This window comes from Oncorhynchus nerka, linkage group LG22, assembly GCF_034236695.1.
Source record: "Oncorhynchus nerka isolate Pitt River linkage group LG22, Oner_Uvic_2.0, whole genome shotgun sequence".
Classification (NCBI taxonomy): domain Eukaryota; kingdom Metazoa; phylum Chordata; class Actinopteri; order Salmoniformes; family Salmonidae; genus Oncorhynchus; species Oncorhynchus nerka.
The window spans coordinates 106879701-106898199 of record NC_088417.1 but is presented as its reverse complement, the minus strand read 5'-3'; the positions used below and the strand labels follow the sequence as shown (position 1 = coordinate 106898199).

Below are 18499 nucleotides of genomic sequence, written 5' to 3'. Positions count from 1 at the left end.
TGCTACAGATATGTACAGTGCATTCGGAAAGTATTCAGACCCCTTGACCTTTTCCACATTTTGTCACGTTACTGCCTTATTCTTATTCTAATTTAAAAAAAATCCCATATCAATCTACACACAATACCCAATAATGACAAAGCAACCCCCCCCCTCATCAATCACAATACCCAATAATGACAAAGCAACCCCCCCCCCCTCATCAATCACAATACCCAATAATGACAAAGCAACCTCCCCCCTCATCAATCACAATACCCAATAATGACAAAGCAAAAACTGTTTTTTTACATGAAAGAAATTCTGACCCTTTAACTCAGTACTTTGTGGAAACACCTTTGGCAGCAATTACAGCCTAGAGTCTTCTTGGGTATGACGCCACAAGTTTGGCACACCTGTATTTGGGGAGTTTCTTCCATTCTTCTCTGCAGATCCTCTCAAGCTCTGTCAGGTTGGATGGGGAGTGTCGCTGCACAGCTATTTTCAGGTCTCTCCAGAGATGTTAGAGTTCTGGGCTCTGGCTGGACCACTCAAGGACATTCAGAGACTTGTCCTGAAGCCACTCCTGATTGTCTTGGCTGTGCGATTAGGGTCGTAGTCCTGTTGGAAGGTGAACCTCCATCCCAGAGGTCCTGAGTGCTCTGGACCAGGTTTTCGTCAATGATCTTTCTGTACTTTGCTCCGTTCATCTTTCTCTCAATCCTGACTAGTCTCCCAGTCCCTGCCACTGAAAAACATACCCTCATGCTACCACCATGCTTCACCGTAGAGATGGTGTCAGGTTTCCTCCAGACTTGACACTTGGCATTCAGGCTAGAGTTCAATCTTGGTTTCATAAGACCAGAGAATCTTGTTTCTCATGGTCTGAGAGTGTAGGTGCCTTTTGGCAAATTCCAAGTGGGCTGTCATGTGCCTTTGAGGAGTGGAACTCTACCATAAAGGCCTAATTGGTGGAGTGCTGCAGAGATTGTTGTCCTTCTGGAAGGTTGTCCCATCTCAACAGAATAACTCTGGATGTCTATCAGAGTGACCATCGGGATCTTGGTCACCTCCCTGACCAAGGCCCTTCTCCCCTGATTGCTCAGTTTGGCTGGGAGGCCAGCTCTAGGAAGAGTCTTGGTGGTTCCAAATTTCTTCCATTTAAGACTGATGGAGGGCGCTGTGTTCTTGGGGATGTTCAATGCTGCAGACATTTTTTGGTACACTTCCCAGATCTGTTTCTTGACACAATCCTGTCTCAGAGCTCTACGGACAATTCCTTAGACATGCACTCTCAACTGTGGGACCTCATATAGACAGGTGTGCGTCTTTCCAAATCATGTCCAATCAATTGAATTTATCACAGATGGACTCGAATCAAGTTGTAGAAACATCTCAAGGATGATCAACGAAAACAGGATGTCCCTGAGCACAATTTCGAGCCTCATAGCAAAGGGTCGGAATACTTACGTAATTAAGATATTTCTGTTTATTTATTTTTAAAAACTTTTTTCGCTTTGTCATTAAGGGTTATTGTGTGTAGATTATTATTTTTATTGATTTGATCTTTTATGGGCCTCCTGGGTGGCTCAGTGGTTAAGGGCGCTGTACTGCAGCGCCAGCTGTGCCACCAGAGACTCTGGGTTCGCGTCCAGGCTCTGTCGCAACCGGCCGCACCCGGTAGGTCCATGGGGTCGACACACAATTGGCCCAGCGTCGTCCGGGTTAGGGAGGGCTTAGCCGGTAGGGATATCCTTGTCTCATCACGCACTAGCGACTCCTGTGGCGGGCCGGGCGCAGTGCACGCTAACCAAGGTTGCCAGGTGCATGAAGTTTCCTCCGACACATTGGTGCGGCTGGCTTCCGGGTTGGATGCGCCCGCTGTGCGGCTTGGTTGGGTTGTGTATCGGAGGACACATGACGGAGGACACATCAACCTTAGTCTCTCCCGAGCCCGTATGGGAGTTGTACCAGAGACAAGATAGTAGCTACTAAACAATTGGGGAGAAAAAGGGGTAAAATTTTTAAAAATAAAAAGTAAAAAATATATAATTTAATTTAAATTTAAGGTTGTAAAATAACAAAATGTGGAAAAAGTCAAGGGGTCTGAATACTTTCTGAAGGCACTGTATATTGCTATGTTGAGTGTGTCACACAGACTCGTACTCAGTCTCCCAGGCAGTGTATTTGTCTATAAGGTTCCTGGCCGAGGGTTTGGTGTGAGCGATCACCTCCAGGAAGTCGTCTGTTGTCACAGTTTCCAGGTGTATGACAGGCATGTTGCAGCTCCCTGTAAGGGGAGGAGTGGTATTATTAATAACGGATAGCCGTCCTATCACCACCGCCCTCATTTTATACTAATTTCCAGATGATTCTACATGGTAAATCTACTGCACACAGCCAAGTGCTACTGAAAACGAGATCCTGCATTTTTTGTCAATTCCCGGAGTTTTCAGCTGAGTAAATATTACAATGTAACCCTGCTGGTGGCTCTCTAGAGCATCAAATATCTTCCTGACTGGTCTCACGGCTGTTTCCTTACCCTGCTGGTGGCTCTAGAGCATCAAATATCTTCCTGACTGGTCTCACGGCTGTTTCCTTACCCTGCTGGTGGCTCTCTAGAGCATCAAATATCTTCCTGACTGGTCTCACGGCTGTTTCCTTACCCTGCTGGTGGCTCTAGAGCATCAAATATCTTCCTGACTGGTCTCACGGCTGTTTCCTTACCCTGCTGGTGGCTCTAGAGCATCAAATATCTTCCTGACTGGTCTCACGGCTGTTTCCTTACCCTGCTGGTGGCTCTCTAGAGCATCACATATCTTCCTGACTGGTCTCATGGCTGTTTCCTTACCCTGCTGGTGGCTCTAGAGCATCAAATATCTTCCTGACTGGTCTCACGGCTGTTTCCTTACCCTGCTGGTGGCTCTCTAGAGCATCAAATATCTTCCTGACTGGTCTCACGGCTGTTTCCTTACCCTGCTGGTGGCTCTTTAGAGCATCAAATATCTTCCTGACTGGTCTCACGGCTGTTTCCTTACCCTGCTGGTGGCTCTAGAGCATCAAATATCTTCCTGACTGGTCTCACGGCTGTTTCCTTACCCTGCTGGTGGCTCTCTAGAGCATCAAATATCTTCCTGACTGGTCTCACGGCTGTTTCCTTACCCTGCTGGTGGCTCTCTAGAGCATCAAATATCTTCCTGACTGGTCTCACGGCTGTTTCCTTACCCTGCTGGTGGCTCTAGAGCATCAAATATCTTCCTGACTGGTCTCACGGCTGTTTCCTTACCCTGCTGGTGGCTCTCTAGAGCATCAAATATCTTCCTGACTGGTCTCACGGCTGTTTCCTTACCCTGCTGGTGGCTCTCTAGAGCATCAAATATCTTCCTGACTGGTCTCATGGCTGCTTCTTTACACACCAGCCTGATATCAGACCCAGAGTATCCTTCCGTCGCCTAGAATATATAGATATTAGTATTAATATATCAAGACAACACCATCTATTACTACTACAACTAGCTAACTTACTATGATACAAGAAAACATCTATTACTTAACTACTATAAAATTTCAATTAACAGGTGTGCCTTGTTAGAAGTTCTTAATGCGTTTGAGCCAATCAGTGGTGTTGTGACAAGGTAGGGGTGGTGTACAGAAGATGGTCTTTTACCAAACAAGCTAAGTCCATATTATGGCAAGAACAGCTTTTTAGTAGTCAATCTTTTGGTCACCAGAGATGTGAGATCCCACTGTTCCTCCCCCATACCTGTGCAATCATCTCATAGGCCAGCTCGGTGCGTAGCTCCACCCCTCCAGTGCAGCTGAGTGGAGGCAGCCAATGAGAGACCATGGCCTGTCGGGCATTGCCAGAGGGAAGGCCAACCAGAATCCTTTTCTCCAGACGTCTCAGCATGGCATGATCCAGCTCCCTGAGAAGACGAAGAGAGACATAGGGAGAAACCTCTTCTGTTACCGAGACCACCTGTCATACCTGTAACCCTCCTGACCCTGTAGGTGTTGAACCCTGACTACATCTCTACCTGCTCCTAGACCACCTGTCATACCTGTAACCCTCCTGACCCTGTAGGTGTTGAACCCTGACTATATCTCTACCTGCTCCTAGACCACCTGTCATACCTGTAACCCTCCTGACCCTGTAGGTGTTGAACCCTGACTACATCTCTACCTGCTCCTAGATCAACACATACCTGTAACCCTCCTGACCCTGTAGGTGTTGAACCCTGACTACATCTCTACCTGCTCCTAGACCACCTGTCATACCTGTAACCCTCCTGACCCTGTAGGTGTTGAACCCTGACTATATCTCTACCTGCTCCTAGACCACCTGTCATACCTGTAACCCTCCTGACCCTGTAGGTGTTGAACCCTGACTATATCTCTACCTGCTCCTAGACCACCTGTCATACCTGTAACCCTCCTGACCCTGTAGGTGTTGAACCCTGACTATATCTCTACCTGCTCCTAGATCAACACATACCTGTAACCCTCCTGACCCTGTAGGTGTTGAACCCTGACTATATCTCTACCTGCTCCTAGATCAACACATACCTGTAACCCTCCTGACCCTGTAGGTGTTGAACCCTGACTATATCTCTACCTGCTCCTAGATCAACACATACCTGTAACCCTCCTGACCCTGTAGGTGTTGAACCCTGACTATATCTCTACCTGCTCCTAGACCACCTGTCATACCTGTAACCCTCCTGACCCTGTAGGTGTTGAACCCTGACTATATCTCTACCTGCTCCTAGACCACCTGTCATACCTGTAACCCTCCTGACCCTGTAGGTGTTGAACCCTGACTATATCTCTACCTGCTCCTAGATCAACACATACCTGTAACCCTCCAGACCCTGTAGGTGTTGAACCCTGACTATATCTCTACCTGCTCCTAGATCAACACATACCTGTAACCCTCCTGACCCTGTAGGTGTTGAACCCTGACTATATCTCTACCTGCTCCTAGACCACCTGTCATACCTGTAACCCTCCTGACCCTGTAGGTGTTGAACCCTGACTATATCTCTACCTGCTCCTAGATCAACACATACCTGTAACCCTCCTGACCCTGTAGGTGTTGAACCCTGACTATATCTCTACCTGCTCCTAGATCAACACATACCTGTAACCCTCCTGACCCTGTAGGTGTTGAACCCTGACTATATCTCTACCTGCTCCTAGACCACCTGTCATACCTGTAACCCTCCTGACCCTGTAGGTGTTGAACCCTGACTATATCTCTACCTGCTCCTAGATCAACACATACCTGTAACCCTCCTGACCCTGTAGGTGTTGAACCCTGACTATATCTCTACCTGCTCCTAGATCAACACATACCTCTGACCCTGTAGGTGTTGAACCCTGACTATATCTCTACCTGCTCCTAGACCACCTGTCATACCTGTAACCCTCCTGACCCTGTAGGTGTTGAACCCTGACTATATCTCTACCTGCTCCTAGACCACCTGTCATACCTGTAACCCTCCTGACCCTGTAGGTGTTGAACCCTGACTATATCTCTACCTGCTCCTAGATCAACACATACCTGTAACCCTCCTGACCCTGTAGGTGTTGAACCCTGACTATATCTCTACCTGCTCCTAGATCAACACATACCTGTAACCCTCCTGACCCTGTAGGTGTTGAACCCTGACTACATCTCTACCTGCTCCTAGATCAACACATACCTGTAACCCTCCTGACCCTGTAGGTGTTGAACCCTGACTATATCTCTACCTGCTCCTAGATCAACACATACCTGTAACCCTCCTGACCCTGTAGGTGTTGAACCCTGACTACATCTCTACCTGCTCCTAGATCAACACCCTGAGCAGCTTGATAAATACGGTTCCACTTCTTCTGAGCTTACCAGGGCAGGTTAGAGGCTGCCAGGACTAACCAGGGCAGGTTAGAGGCTGCCAGGACTAACCAGGGCAGGTTAGAGGCTGCCAGGACTAACCAGGGCAGGTTAGAGGCTGCCAGGACTAACCAGGGCAGGTTAGAGGCTGCCAGGCCTTACCAGGGCAGGTTAGAGGCTGCCAGGACTAACCAGGGCAGGTTAGAGGCTGCCAGGACTAACCAGGGCAGGTTAGAGGCTGCCAGGCCTTACCAGGGCAGGTTAGAGGCTGCCAGGCCTTACCAGGGCAGGTTAGAGGCTGCCAGGCCTTACAAGGGCAGGTTAGAGGCTGCCAGGCCTTACCAGGGCAGGTTAGAGACTGCCAGGACTTACCAGGGCAGGTTAGAGACTGCCAGGACTTACCAGGGCAGGTTAGAGGCTGCCAGGACTTACCAGGGCAGGTTAGAGGCTGCCAGGACATACCAGGGCAGGTTAGAGGCTGCCAGGCCTTACCAGGGCAGGTTAGAGGCTGCCAGGACTTACCAGGGCAGGTTAGAGGCTGCCAGGACTTACCAGGGCAGGTTAGAGGCTGCCAGGACTTACCAGGGCAGGTTAGAGGCTGCCAGGACTTACCAGGGCAGGTTAGAGGCTGCCAGGACTTACCAGGGCAGGTTAGAGGCTGCCAGGCCTTACCAGGGCAGGTTAGAGGCTGCCAGGCCTTACAAGGGCAGGTTAGAGGCTGCCAGGACTTACCAGGGCAGGTTAGAGGCTGCCAGGTCTTACCAGGGCAGGTTAGAGGCTGCCAGGACTTACCAGGGCAGGTTAGAGGCTGCCAGGACTTACCAGGGCAGGTTAGAGGCTGCCAGGCCTTACCAGGGCAGGTTAGAGGCTGCCAGGTCTTACCAGGGCAGGTTAGAGGCTGCCAGGACATACCAGGGCAGGTTAGAGGCTGCCAGGACTTACCAGGGCAGGTTAGAGGCTGCCAAGACTTACCAGGGCAGGTTAGAGGCTGCCAGGACTTACCAGGGCAGGTTAGAGGCTGCCAGGACATACACCAGGTCTTACCAGGGCAGGTTAGAGGCTGCCAGGACATATGCCAGGTCTTACCAGGGCAGGTTAGAGGCTGCCAGGCCTTACCAGGGCAGGTTAGAGGCTGCCAGGCCTTACCAGGGCAGGTTAGAGGATGCCAGGCCTTACCAGGGCAGGTTAGAGGCTGCCAGGCCTTACCAGGGCAGGTTAGAGGCTGCCAGGCCTTACCAGGGCAGGTTAGAGGCTGCCAGGCCTTACCAGGGCAGGTTAGAGGCTGCCAGGACATACACCAGGTCTTACCAGGGCAAGTTAGAGGCTGCCAGGACATACGCCAGGTCTTACCAGGGCAGGTTAGAGGCTGCCAGGACATATGCCAGGTCTTACCAGGGCAGGTTAGAGGCTGCCAGGCCTTACCAGGGCAGGTTAGAGGCTGCCAGGCCTTACCAGGGCAGGTTAGAGGATGCCAGGCCTTACCAGGGCAGGTTAGAGGCTGCCAGGCCTTACCAGGGCAGGTTAGAGGCTGCCAGGCCTTACCAGGGCAGGTTAGAGGATGCCAGGTCTTACCAGGGCAGGTTAGAGGCTGCCAGGCCTTACCAGGGCAGGTTAGAGGCTGCCAGGACTTACCAGGGCAGGTTAGATGCTGCCAGGACTTACCAGGGCAGGTTAGAGGCTGCCAGGACTTACCAGGGCAGGTTAGAGGCTGCCAGGACTTACCAGGGCAGGTTAGAGGCTGCCAGGACTTACCAGGGCAGGTTAGAGGCTGCCAGGACTTACCAGGGCAGGTTAGAGGCTGCCAGGCCTTACCAGGGCAGGTTAGAGGCTGCCAGGTCTTACCAGGGCAGGTTAGAGGATGCCAGGACATACCAGGGCAGGTTAGAGGCTGCCAGGACTTACCAGGGCAGGTTAGAGGCTGCCAAGACTTACCAGGGCAGGTTAGAGGATGCCAGGACTTACCAGGGCAGGTTAGAGGCTGCCAGGTCTTACCAGGGCAGGTTAGAGGCTGCCAGGTCTTACCAGGGCAGGTTAGAGGCTGCCAGGCCTTACCAGGGCAGGTTAGAGGCTGCCAGGACATACGCCAGGTCTTACCAGGGCAGGTTAGAGGCTGCCAGGACATATGCCAGATCTTACCAGGGCAGGTTAGAGGCTGCCAGGCCTTACCAGGGCAGGTTAGAGGCTGCCAGGCCTTACCAGGGCAGGTTAGAGGATGCCAGGCCTTACCAGGGCAGGTTAGAGGCTGCCAGGCCTTACCAGGGCAGGTTAGAGGCTGCCAGGCCTTACCAGGGCAGGTTAGAGGCTGCCAGGCCTTACCAGGGCAGGTTAGAGGCTGCCAGGCCTTACCAGGGCAGGTTAGAGGCTGCCAGGACATACACCAGGTCTTACCAGGGCAGGTTAGAGGCTGCCAGGACATACGCCAGGTCTTACCAGGGCAGGTTAGAGGCTGCCAGGACATATGCCAGGTCTTACCAGGGCAGGTTAGAGGCTGCCAGGCCTTACCAGGGCAGGTTAGAGGCTGCCAGGCCTTACCAGGGCAGGTTAGAGGATGCCAGGCCTTACCAGGGCAGGTTAGAGGATGCCAGGCCTTACCAGGGCAGGTTAGAGGCTGCCAGGCCTTACCAGGGCAGGTTAGAGGCTGCCAGGCCTTACCAGGGCAGGTTAGAGGCTGCCAGTCCTTACCAGGGCAGGTTAGATGCTGCCAGGACTTACCAGGGCAGGTTAGAGACTGCCAGGTCTTACCAGGACAGGTTAGAGGCTGCCAGGCCTTACCAGGGCAGGTTGGAGGCTGCCAGGACATACACCAGGTCTTACCAGGGCAGGTTAGAGGCTGCCAGGACATACGCCAGGTCTTACCAGGGCAGGTTAGAGGCTGCCATGCCTTACCAGGGCAGGTTAGAGGCTGCCAGGCCTTACCAGGGCAGGTTAGAGGCTGCCAGGCCTTACCAGGGCAGGTTAGAGGCTGCCAGGACTTACCAGGGCAGGTTAGAGGCTGCCAGGCCTTACCAGGGCAGGTTAGAGGCTGCCAGGACATACCAGGGCAGGTTAGAGGCTGCCAGGACATACCAGGGCAGGTTAGAGGCTGCCAGGCCTTACCAGGGCAGGTTAGAGGCTGCCAGGACATACCAGGGCAGGTTAGAGGCTGCCAGGCCTTACCAGGGCAGGTTAGAGGCTGCCAGGACATACCAGGGCAGGTTAGAGGCTGCCAGGACATACCAGGGCAGGTTAGAGACTGCCAGGACTTACCAGGGCAGGTTAGAGGCTGCCAGGACATACCAGGGCAGGTTAGAGGCTGCCAGGTCTTACCAGGGCAGGTTAGAGGCTGCCAGGACATACCAGGGCAGGTTAGAGGCTGCCAGGACTTACCAGGGCAGGTTAGAGGCTGCCAGGACATACCAGGGCAGGTTAGAGGCTGCCAGGACTTACCAGGGCAGGTTAGAGGCTGCCAGGACTTACCAGGGCAGATTAGAGGCTGCCAGGCCTTACCAGGGCAGGTTAGAGGCTGCCAGGACATACGCCAGGTCTTACCAGGGCAGGTTAGAGGCTGCCAGGACATACGCCAGGTCTTACCAGGGCAGGTTAGAGGCTGCCATGCCTTACCAGGGCAGGTTAGAGGCTGCCAGGCCTTACCAGGGCAGGTTAGAGGCTGCCAGGCCTTACCAGGGCAGGTTAGAGGCTGCCAGGACTTACCAGGGCAGGTTAGAGGCTGCCAGGCCTTACCAGGGCAGGTTAGAGGCTGCCAGGACATACGCCAGGACTTACCAGGGCAGGTTAGAGGCTGCCAGGACATACGCCAGGACTTACCAGGGCAGATTAGAGGCTGCCAGGACATACACCAGGCCTTACCAGGGCAGGTTAGAGGCTGCCAGGACATACGCCAGGTCTTACCAGGGCAGGTTAGAGGCTGCAAGGACATAAGCCAGGTCTAACCAGGGCAGGTTAGAGGCTGCCAGGACTTACCAGGGCAGGTTAGAGGCTGCCAGGACTTACCAGGGCAGGTTAGAGGATGCCAGGACTTACCAGGGCAGGTTAGAGGATGCCAGGACAAACGCCAGGTCTTACCAGGGCAGGTTAGAGCCTGCCAGGACAAACACCAGGTCTCACCAGGGCAGGTTAGAGGCTGCCAGGACAAATGCCAGGTTCTCACCAGGGCAGGTTAGAGGCTGCCAGGACAAATACCAGGTCTCACCAGGGCTGCCAGGACTTACCAGGGTAGGTTAGAGGATGCCAGGACTTACCAGAGTAGGTTAGAGGATGCCAGGACAAACGCCAGGACTTACGAGTGTCGTGTCTTTAACTGAAGACTTATAGTTTTTTTTATCAAAGATTCTCTGTAATTAGTTATACATTTACATTACATTTACATTTAAGTCATTTAGCAGACGCTCTTATCCAGAGCGACTTACAAATTGGTGCATTCACCTTATGACATCCAGTGGAACAGCCACTTTACAATAGTGCATCTAAGTCTTTTAAGGGGGAGGGGGGGGGTGGGGTGAGAAGGATTACTTTATCCTATCCTAGGTATTCCTTAAAGAGGTGGGGTTTCAGGTGTCTCCGGAAGGTGGTGATTGACTCCGCTGTCCTGGCGTCGTGGGGGAGTTTGTTCCACCATTGGGGGGCCAGAGCAGCGAACAGTTTTGACTGGGCTGAGCGGGAACTGTACTTCCTCAGTGGTAGGGAGGCGAGCAGGCCAGAGGTGGATGAACGCAGTGCCCTTGTTTGGGTGTAGGGCCTGATCAGAGCCTGGAGGTACTGAATGGAGAATGTGCCCTAGTGGGCTGAACCGGCTTGTTAGACAGAGGAGAAGTGGAGAATGTGCCCCTAGTGGGCTGAACCGGCTTGTTAGACAGAGGAGAAGTGGAGAATGTGCCCTAGTGGGCTGAACCGGCTTGTTAGACAGAGGAGAAGTGGAGAATGTGCCCCTAGTGGGCTGAACCGGCTTGTTAGACAGAGGAGAAGTGGAGAATGTGCCCCTAGTGGGCTGAACCGGCATGGCGGCTTGTTAGACAGAGGAGAAGTGGAGAATGTGCCCCTAGTGGGCTGAACCGGCATGGCACCTTGTTAGACAGAGGAGAAGTGGAGAATGTGCCCCTAGTGGGCTGACCCGGCATGGCGGCTTGTTAGACAGAGGAGAAGTGGGAGTCGACTAAGAAGTCACTACAAAGTGATAATTATAACAATTGAAATGCTAATCCTTTGCACATTGAACGCTCACTCATTCGGGAACAATTGCAATCAATATATATATTTACACTCAGTGTGTCGTCTTAATCGCTGGTGAAAAGTTCATTTCTTTTGTAGAAATAGTGGATAGTTCAGAGTGACATTCATTCGTTTCGTTACAGAATGGTTGTTTCGGCAGTTGTCATTCTTCGCGTTCAATGATACCGAATTCCTAGCTGCAGACTAGTAATTAATATCAAAGACTTGTTCTTATTCTGTCGGTATCGATAGTCTAAGAGTTTAACCGACCTTAGTTCCTTTGATTTGTCTTTGTTTTAGTATGGTCAGGGTGTGATTTGGGTGGTTTGTCGATGTTCCGTTTTTTATGTTGTGTTTAGCGTTTGGCCTGGTATGGTTCTCAATCAGAGGCAGGTGTCGTTAGTTGTCTCTGATTGGGAATCATACTTAGGTAGCCTTTTTCCACCTGTGTTTGGTGGGTGTTTATTTTCTGTGTCTGTGTGTTCCACACGGAACTGTTTCGGTTGGTTATTTCACGTGTCCTTTATTGTTTTGTTTCAGTGTTCGTTTGTTTTAATAAAGAGCATGAACACGTACCACGCTGCGCATTGGTTCTCCGATCCTTACTACTACTCCTCCTCGTCGTCGGAGGAGGAATACCGCCGTTACAGAAACACCCACCACCAAAGTACCAAGTAGCTTGGGTACGGGCAGCAGCAGCGGCCGAAATCTCAAGACTCCTGGACATGGGAGGAGATTTTGAAAGGAGAAGGACCCTGGGCTCAGCCCTACGCATGGTGTCCCCGGTTCGCCAGCACAGCCAAGTGTGGGCTATTCCACCTCGCCGCACTGGCCTGGCTACGGGGAGCATTCAGCCAGATGCGGTGCTCGAGACCTGCAGTGCGCCTCCACGGTCCGGTCTATCCGGTGCCGCCTCCACACACCAGCCCTCCGGTGGTAGCCCCCCGCACCAGGCTGTCTCTCCATCTCCTCCCTACAGGTGCTCCCGCCTGTCTAGTGTTGCCAGAGTCACCCGTCTGTCCGGAACCGCCGGGGTCGCCCATCTGTCCGGAGCCGCCGGGGTGGCCCATCTGTCCGGAGCCGCCGGGGTGGCCCATCTGTCCGGAGCCGCCGGGGTGGCCCATCTGTCCAGAGCCGCCGGGGTGGCCCATCTGTCCGGAGCCGCCGGGGTCGCCCGTCTGTCCGGAGCCGCCGGGGTCGCCCGTCTGTCCGGGGTCGCCCGTCTGTCCGGAGCCGCCGGGGTGGCCCGTCTGTCAGGGAGCCGCCGGGGTGGCCCGTCTGTCAGGGAGCCGCCGGGGTGGCCCGTCTGTCCGGAGCCGCCGGGGTGGCCCGTCTGTCCGGAGCCGCCGGGGTGGCCCGTCTGTCCGGAGCCGCCGGGGTGGCCCGTCTGTCCGGAGCGGCTCGTCTGTCCGGCACAGCCGGAGTCTCCCGCCTGTCAGGCGCTGCCGGAATCTCCTGTCCATTCGGGACCCATTGCTAGGGTCCCCAGTCCGAGGTCGGCGACCCTCGCCGCCGACCTCGGACTGGGGACCCTAGCAATGGGTCCCGAATGGACAGGAGATTCCTTAGGCAGATGTTAACAACGCACACACACTCATGAAATATATATAATTACATTCATTCCCCAATGAGCGGCATTGTGGCAGTAAGTGATGGTTGTATGGGGACTTTGTTTATGGCTCTATCACTTCCTAAGTGTCAAAGGAACTGAACCGAAAAGGAATGGAAGCATAAACAAAAGATATACAAAATATAGTTCTCACACAAAAATCATCTAATTGGACTATACTCTATATACGTCCAATGTTCTGGCAAAATGACTAGCATGGCATAGTCTCTAATGCCATATCTGGGGTTTTCCTACTTGGTGTGTTGCTTAGGCACTAACCTAAGTTGATAACTATATGATAAGTCAACAGCTGTAAGGCACTAGTTTTGGCAGTCTACAGGGATGACCTATGGACTTCTGGGAAGAAAACTGGTGAGTGCTGTAGCTGTAGAGTCAAAGGCCAAGAAGTAAATGTTCAACTTTACTAAGGTTGGCATTTTGCTTGGACCATTAAGTGATCCTAGCATAAATCCAAATTGGATGTTCTGTTGTGCATGTGTGTTTATGCTTACACAAGCGCGCATGTCAAAGGAAGAAAACCAAGTATCCTGGCAGATTACAACTTGTTCAGAATGAGTCTGATGTAGTCAGGTAATTTTCAGGTCAATGCCTGGAGGTCAGTCAGAATTGGTGTCGAGGAAGTCTGTATTAGTTTTTACTACAAGTCACTGTCTTCCACTATTGTAGTGCTGATAGGTATGAAGTCTCTTTCATAGCTATGTTATCCACGGAGGAGCTAACCTCACGACGGAAGTACTCTTTAAGTATTGGACCAGTCGTACGTGGTGTGATCGTGGTTAATGATTCTAATACTTTTCCTCCTGAATGAAGGATTCTATTTATTAGTGTGTGTGTTAACCATTGGAAGAGTGCACTGGAGATTCCCTTCCACGTGTTGCACTCTGAGTGACTCCTATGTCGCTATTGTCAAGGGTCATTTGATTGGTTAGGTCTCTAACCTTCTTACTGATTGTAGCTGGACTGACTGTCGCTGGTATTGGTACTGGTACTACAGGGGACCAGTTATCCTACTAATTTATTCTGAAATATTATACTACAGGAACACATGATTGGAGCATTTTACTAGTTGTATTGTAGTTGAAACTACACATGGCAGGGAATGATTATTGTTGCCATTTGTTTTGGAGGTGGACAAGTCCACTGGACTTCCTTTACGACCAGTGTGGTACACCTCAGTACTATCTTAGATGTTCTCTAAAATAATCCTCGTCTAGGGGCCTGTCTGCTCCTCACTGTTCTCACAGGGGAGTTTACAACTAGATTTAATTTATGCTCTGGCGGCCTCGTATGCTCTGGCGGCCCACCGGCCTCGATGAGGCTCATCATGGGTCTGGGCTACTATCCCCCCCCCCCCCCCACCAGAGGGTGGTGTTGGTGTCCGAGGCGCAAACGAAAAGCTCGGACCCTATGTACGAGTTGTCAGCGTCCGTGTTATGAGAATGGCTGTAACCTTTTAACCAAATCTCCTGGTGTTTGTGCTTCAATACCCTCAGTGGCTGTAGAGGCCTGTCAGTCACCACCGTGTCCGCGTGTGGCAACCTCTTCAGTACCTGCGAACTGAGACGAGGATATCGGTCTGTGATATCGCAAAGTGTTTCACCAGTGGGAGTCATCGGGTCAGTTGCTGGAATGACACCATTAGTGTCATTGTAAGGGGTGACAGTCCCCAACAAAGCGGAAGGTGTATCATCGGAAACAGAGTATACTCTGCGCATCAATGTTTTCTTGTTGATACGGCTGCAGTGCTTGCGGAAGTGTCCGAAGGGCAAGAGGATTTCACATCAACTACTGTATTGCATGACTGCAAGGAGGAGGGAAATTGCTCATTCACAGAGACAGCTGGCTCGAAATCATGAAAAGTTGGCTGGAATGTGTCGAGATATCGTAATATCTCCTTGGATCGGATTCTGCCCCAAGAGGTTTCTAAACGTCTTTTTCCCAAGGGGTGCTTTCGACAGATACGCCTCGTGAATGACTGCGTTGCAGCTAGCGTCAGGGGAAGACAGTGTGGTCGGTGGAGAAGGCACGGTGGCCTGTGACCATACCTGGTTAGTTTTCCAATCCATCAAATGGGAGTAACCGATCCATCAAGTCTGCGCCAAGTAGCAGGGTTACAGTTTCGAGGCTGGTAACATACACAGGGTGAACGAGAGATACGTCCTTGAAGTGTAGTTTCAGCATGACTCTCAATGTGAGAGACGAGGTAGTCTGAGTGACCCTTCGAAGTGTAGTGTCGCATCGTTACACTTTTAACCAACGTTTAGTTGGCGTCAAAGCCCTTTTGAGATCATCAAACAATGTTTGAGAGATGAGTGATATTGTCACACCCGAATCAATTAGCGCATGACAAGTTAAGCAGTCCTCCAGGATTGTTTCCAGGTATGGCCATTTAGATTCATGGTTAGTGGACATATTCCCCACAAAGTGGAGTGGTCGTTCGCAACGACGTGATGTGCCATTTCTGTTCAAAGTGGAAGCAGATTGACTTTTACGATTTTGAGTGGGCTTGGCTTTAACGAAGCGCTTGACCTTTTTCTTCGCAACCTTTGTCAAATGTTAATTCCTGCGGACCTGGTGTTCGGTAATTCCCCGTCTAGTCCTTGCTATGGGTGTTAATTCCTGTGGACCCTGTGTCCGGTAATTCCCCGTCTAGTCCTTGCTATGGGTGTTAATTCCTGCGGACCTGGTGTCCGGTAATTCCCCGGTCTAGTCCTTGCTATGGGTGTTAATTCCTGTGGACCCTGTGTCCGGTAATTCCCCGTCTAGTCCTTGTGACTTATCTTTTACCCTTTTCTCAAATCGTTCTCGCTTCAGTTCTTCCCGTAATGGTGCTTCTGAAGAACATTGGTCTACGCTTTGATCATCCTTCAACCCTTTGTTACCCTTGTGCTCTGACACATTGTGTGGGTTGGGTGCAGGAACGTAGCGAACAGGTTGATTGTAGCGGTAGTCATGTTGATGGAGACGTACTTTACAGATATTTCGAACGAGGTTATTGGAATCATGGTTTCGTGGTAGAAACTGTTGTTGTGCGTCATCTCTCAACGCTCCAATACCTGATAATGCACCCTCTAACTGGAGTGAGTGCTCCTGGTCACACTTCAAAACCGATTGGTCAGGGCTCTTAGCGTTGTGAACTTTTGATGCCTCAAAAGCTGTGCTTGCAAGCTCTCTGAGTTGTAAGATAGGCAAGCCAACGTGTGGGGCAGGGCCCAAGTAGGTAATGAAGGTAGGATAGGATACATGTTCGACAGGAACATTTGTTTAAAAGGTAACCAGTCTTCCATGCCTGTTTCAGTGAGTAGGCCAAAGTAAACTGAACAAAGCCTATGATAGTAAGCTTGTGGATGTTCGTTCCGAGCTTGTTTGACTGTGTTAGCCAGTGAGCTATCGTGTTTGCGAGTCGCAGAACCACTGAATTGTAATTTCAAAGCTGTGGCAAGTTTAGCGTAGTTGTATAGCACGTGTTGCTGTTGTAGACGAATTAACCTTGTCACGTGTCTATTTGACGTTTGCTTCAACAGGTAAACCCTGTCAGAACCCGTAGTGTTCGGGTAGCCATCCAACCTCTATGTCAGCTAGGAACGTCTCAGTATCGTTTGGCTGACTTGGAACGGGGTCAAAGGTGGGGAAATTCTTGATGAGTTTGTCAAGGTATTCCGCGCCAAGCGGGCAGAAAGGGTTGGCTTCATCCTGTGGAGAGATTGGGGCTGAAAGGCCAAGAGGGGAGAAGCCAAGCCTTGTTGTTGTTGGCCAAGAGGAGAAGACTGAGGGACACATGAGGGAGGCAAGGTCTGAAACTTATCGTCTTTACTCCTGTGAGTTCAGGGCTCCGGGTGCTTGGATTGGTAGTCACGCTGGACTTCCTCCAGATGGTACCTACGGGTGGTATTCTGCTGCATTGCAGAGTCCACTTGAGCGCTTAGAGTACTGATTTTGGACACGTGAGTGTCACACTTGCTCCTTTCAGTCTCAAAACTTATCTGTCATGGCTTGCAGATAGAGGTCTTGAGTACGGATTGAAAGATTCAGTGATGAGATTTCGTCCGCTTGCTTAGAAATCAATAGTTCCATCTTCATCACCTCAGTTCTCTCATCATTCATTTGGTCAGCGACTTCAATGAGTTCTGCTGATTTGTCATCCAACTTATGTCCCGGCAGCCAACAATCTTCTGTACACCACCCCTACCTTGTCACAACACCACTGATTGGCTCAAACGCATTAAGAACTTCTAATGTCATTGTGTTCATTAACTGATCGTCTTTGGCCTGCAGCGTTGAGTAGAACCGTGTTACTTTGAGTAACGTTCAACAAAGCTGTATGCGTGTTATCAAGTTGAGCGCTCCTGTTTGTAGATAACTCTTCAGATTTATGTAGTTTGGCGTGGACATCATCGTATTTAGTTTTGGCTAAATCAAGTTCTTCCTGTAGCATATGATTTTGTCTAATTGCAAAAACGTCATACGTTTTTGCAATTACATTTAATTGTTCAGTTTTCAAGCGCAGTTCCATAGCTAGGAGAATGTTTCCCTTTTCTGCATTTGTCATTGGTTTCCCGGTTCTCTCCCTCTGTCCCTTTATGTCTACCATCGCCTGCTAGTGCTTCAGCTGTGCACTGCATTATTGGACAGATGCCAATCCTGGGTGGCAAGACATCAGGGCTAGACTGGAGAGAACCTTTACAAGGCCTGCCCCCGATGGTTGATTTTGGAAAGACATCAGAGCTAGACTGGAGAGAACCTTTACAAGGCCTGCCCCCGATGGTTGATTTTGGAAAGACATCAGGGCTAGACTGGAGAGAACCTTTACAAGGCCTGCCCCCGATGGTTGATTTTGGAAAGACATCAGGGCTAGACTGGAGAGAACCTTTACAAGGCCTGCCCCCGATGGTTGATTTTGGAAAGACATCAGGGCTAGACTGGAGAGAACCTTTACAAGGCCTGCCCCCGATGGTTGATTTTGGAAAGACATCAGGGCTAGACTGGAGAGAACCTTTACAAGGCCTGCCCCGATGGTTGATTTTGGAAAGACATCAGGGCTAGACTGGAGAGAACCTTTACGAGGCCTGCCCCCGATGGTTGATTTTGGAAAGACATCAGGGCTAGACTGGAGAGAACCTTTACGAGGCCTGCCCCCGATGGTTGATTTTGGAAAGACATCAGGGCTAGACTGGAGAGAACCTTTACAAGGCCTGCCCCCGATGGTTGATTTTGGAAAGACATCAGGGCTAGACTGGAGAGAACCTTTACAAGGCCTGCCCCGATGGTTGATTTTGGAAAGACATCAGGGCTAGACTGGAGAGAACCTTTACAAGGCCTGCCCCCGATGGTTGATTTTGGAAAGACATCATTTTGGAAAGGGCTAGACTGGAGAGAACCTTTACAAGGCCTGCCCCGATGGTTGATTTTGGAAAGACATCAGGGCTAGACTGGAGAGAACCTTTACAAGGCCTGCCCCCGATGGTTGATTTTGGAAAGACATCAGGGCTAGACTGGAGAGAACCTTTACAAGGCCTGCCCCCGATGGTTGATTTTGGAAAGACATCAGGGCTAGACTGGAGAGAACCTTTACAAGGCCTGCCCCCGATGGTTGATTTTGGAAAGACATCAGGGCTAGACTGGAGAGAACCTTTACAAGGGATGGTTGGTTTTGGAAAGACATCACTAGACTGGAGAGAACCTTTACAAGGCCTGCCCCGATGGTTGATTTTGGAAAGACATCAGGGCTAGACTGGTTGAGAGAACCTAGACTGGAGAGAACGAGGCCTGCCCCGATGGTTGATTTTGGAAAGACATCAGGGCTAGACTGG

General features: G+C 51.1%; 1 protein-coding gene across 1 annotated transcript in view; it reads right to left on the bottom strand.

Annotated features, from left to right (window-relative positions):
* Nucleotides 1-210: 210 nt before the first annotated feature.
* katnal2 (katanin p60 subunit A-like 2) overlaps nt 211-18499 on the bottom strand; it is a 42505-nt gene continuing 24216 nt past the window's right edge. The window contains exons 14-16 of the mRNA XM_065007699.1: nt 3743-3905; nt 3329-3431; nt 211-2269 (exon numbers count right to left, since the gene is read on the bottom strand). Coding sequence (XP_064863771.1) covers nt 2130-2269; nt 3329-3431; nt 3743-3905 — 406 coding nt within the window. The 3' untranslated portion in view covers nt 211-2129. The remainder of the gene's footprint in view (nt 2270-3328; nt 3432-3742; nt 3906-18499) is intronic.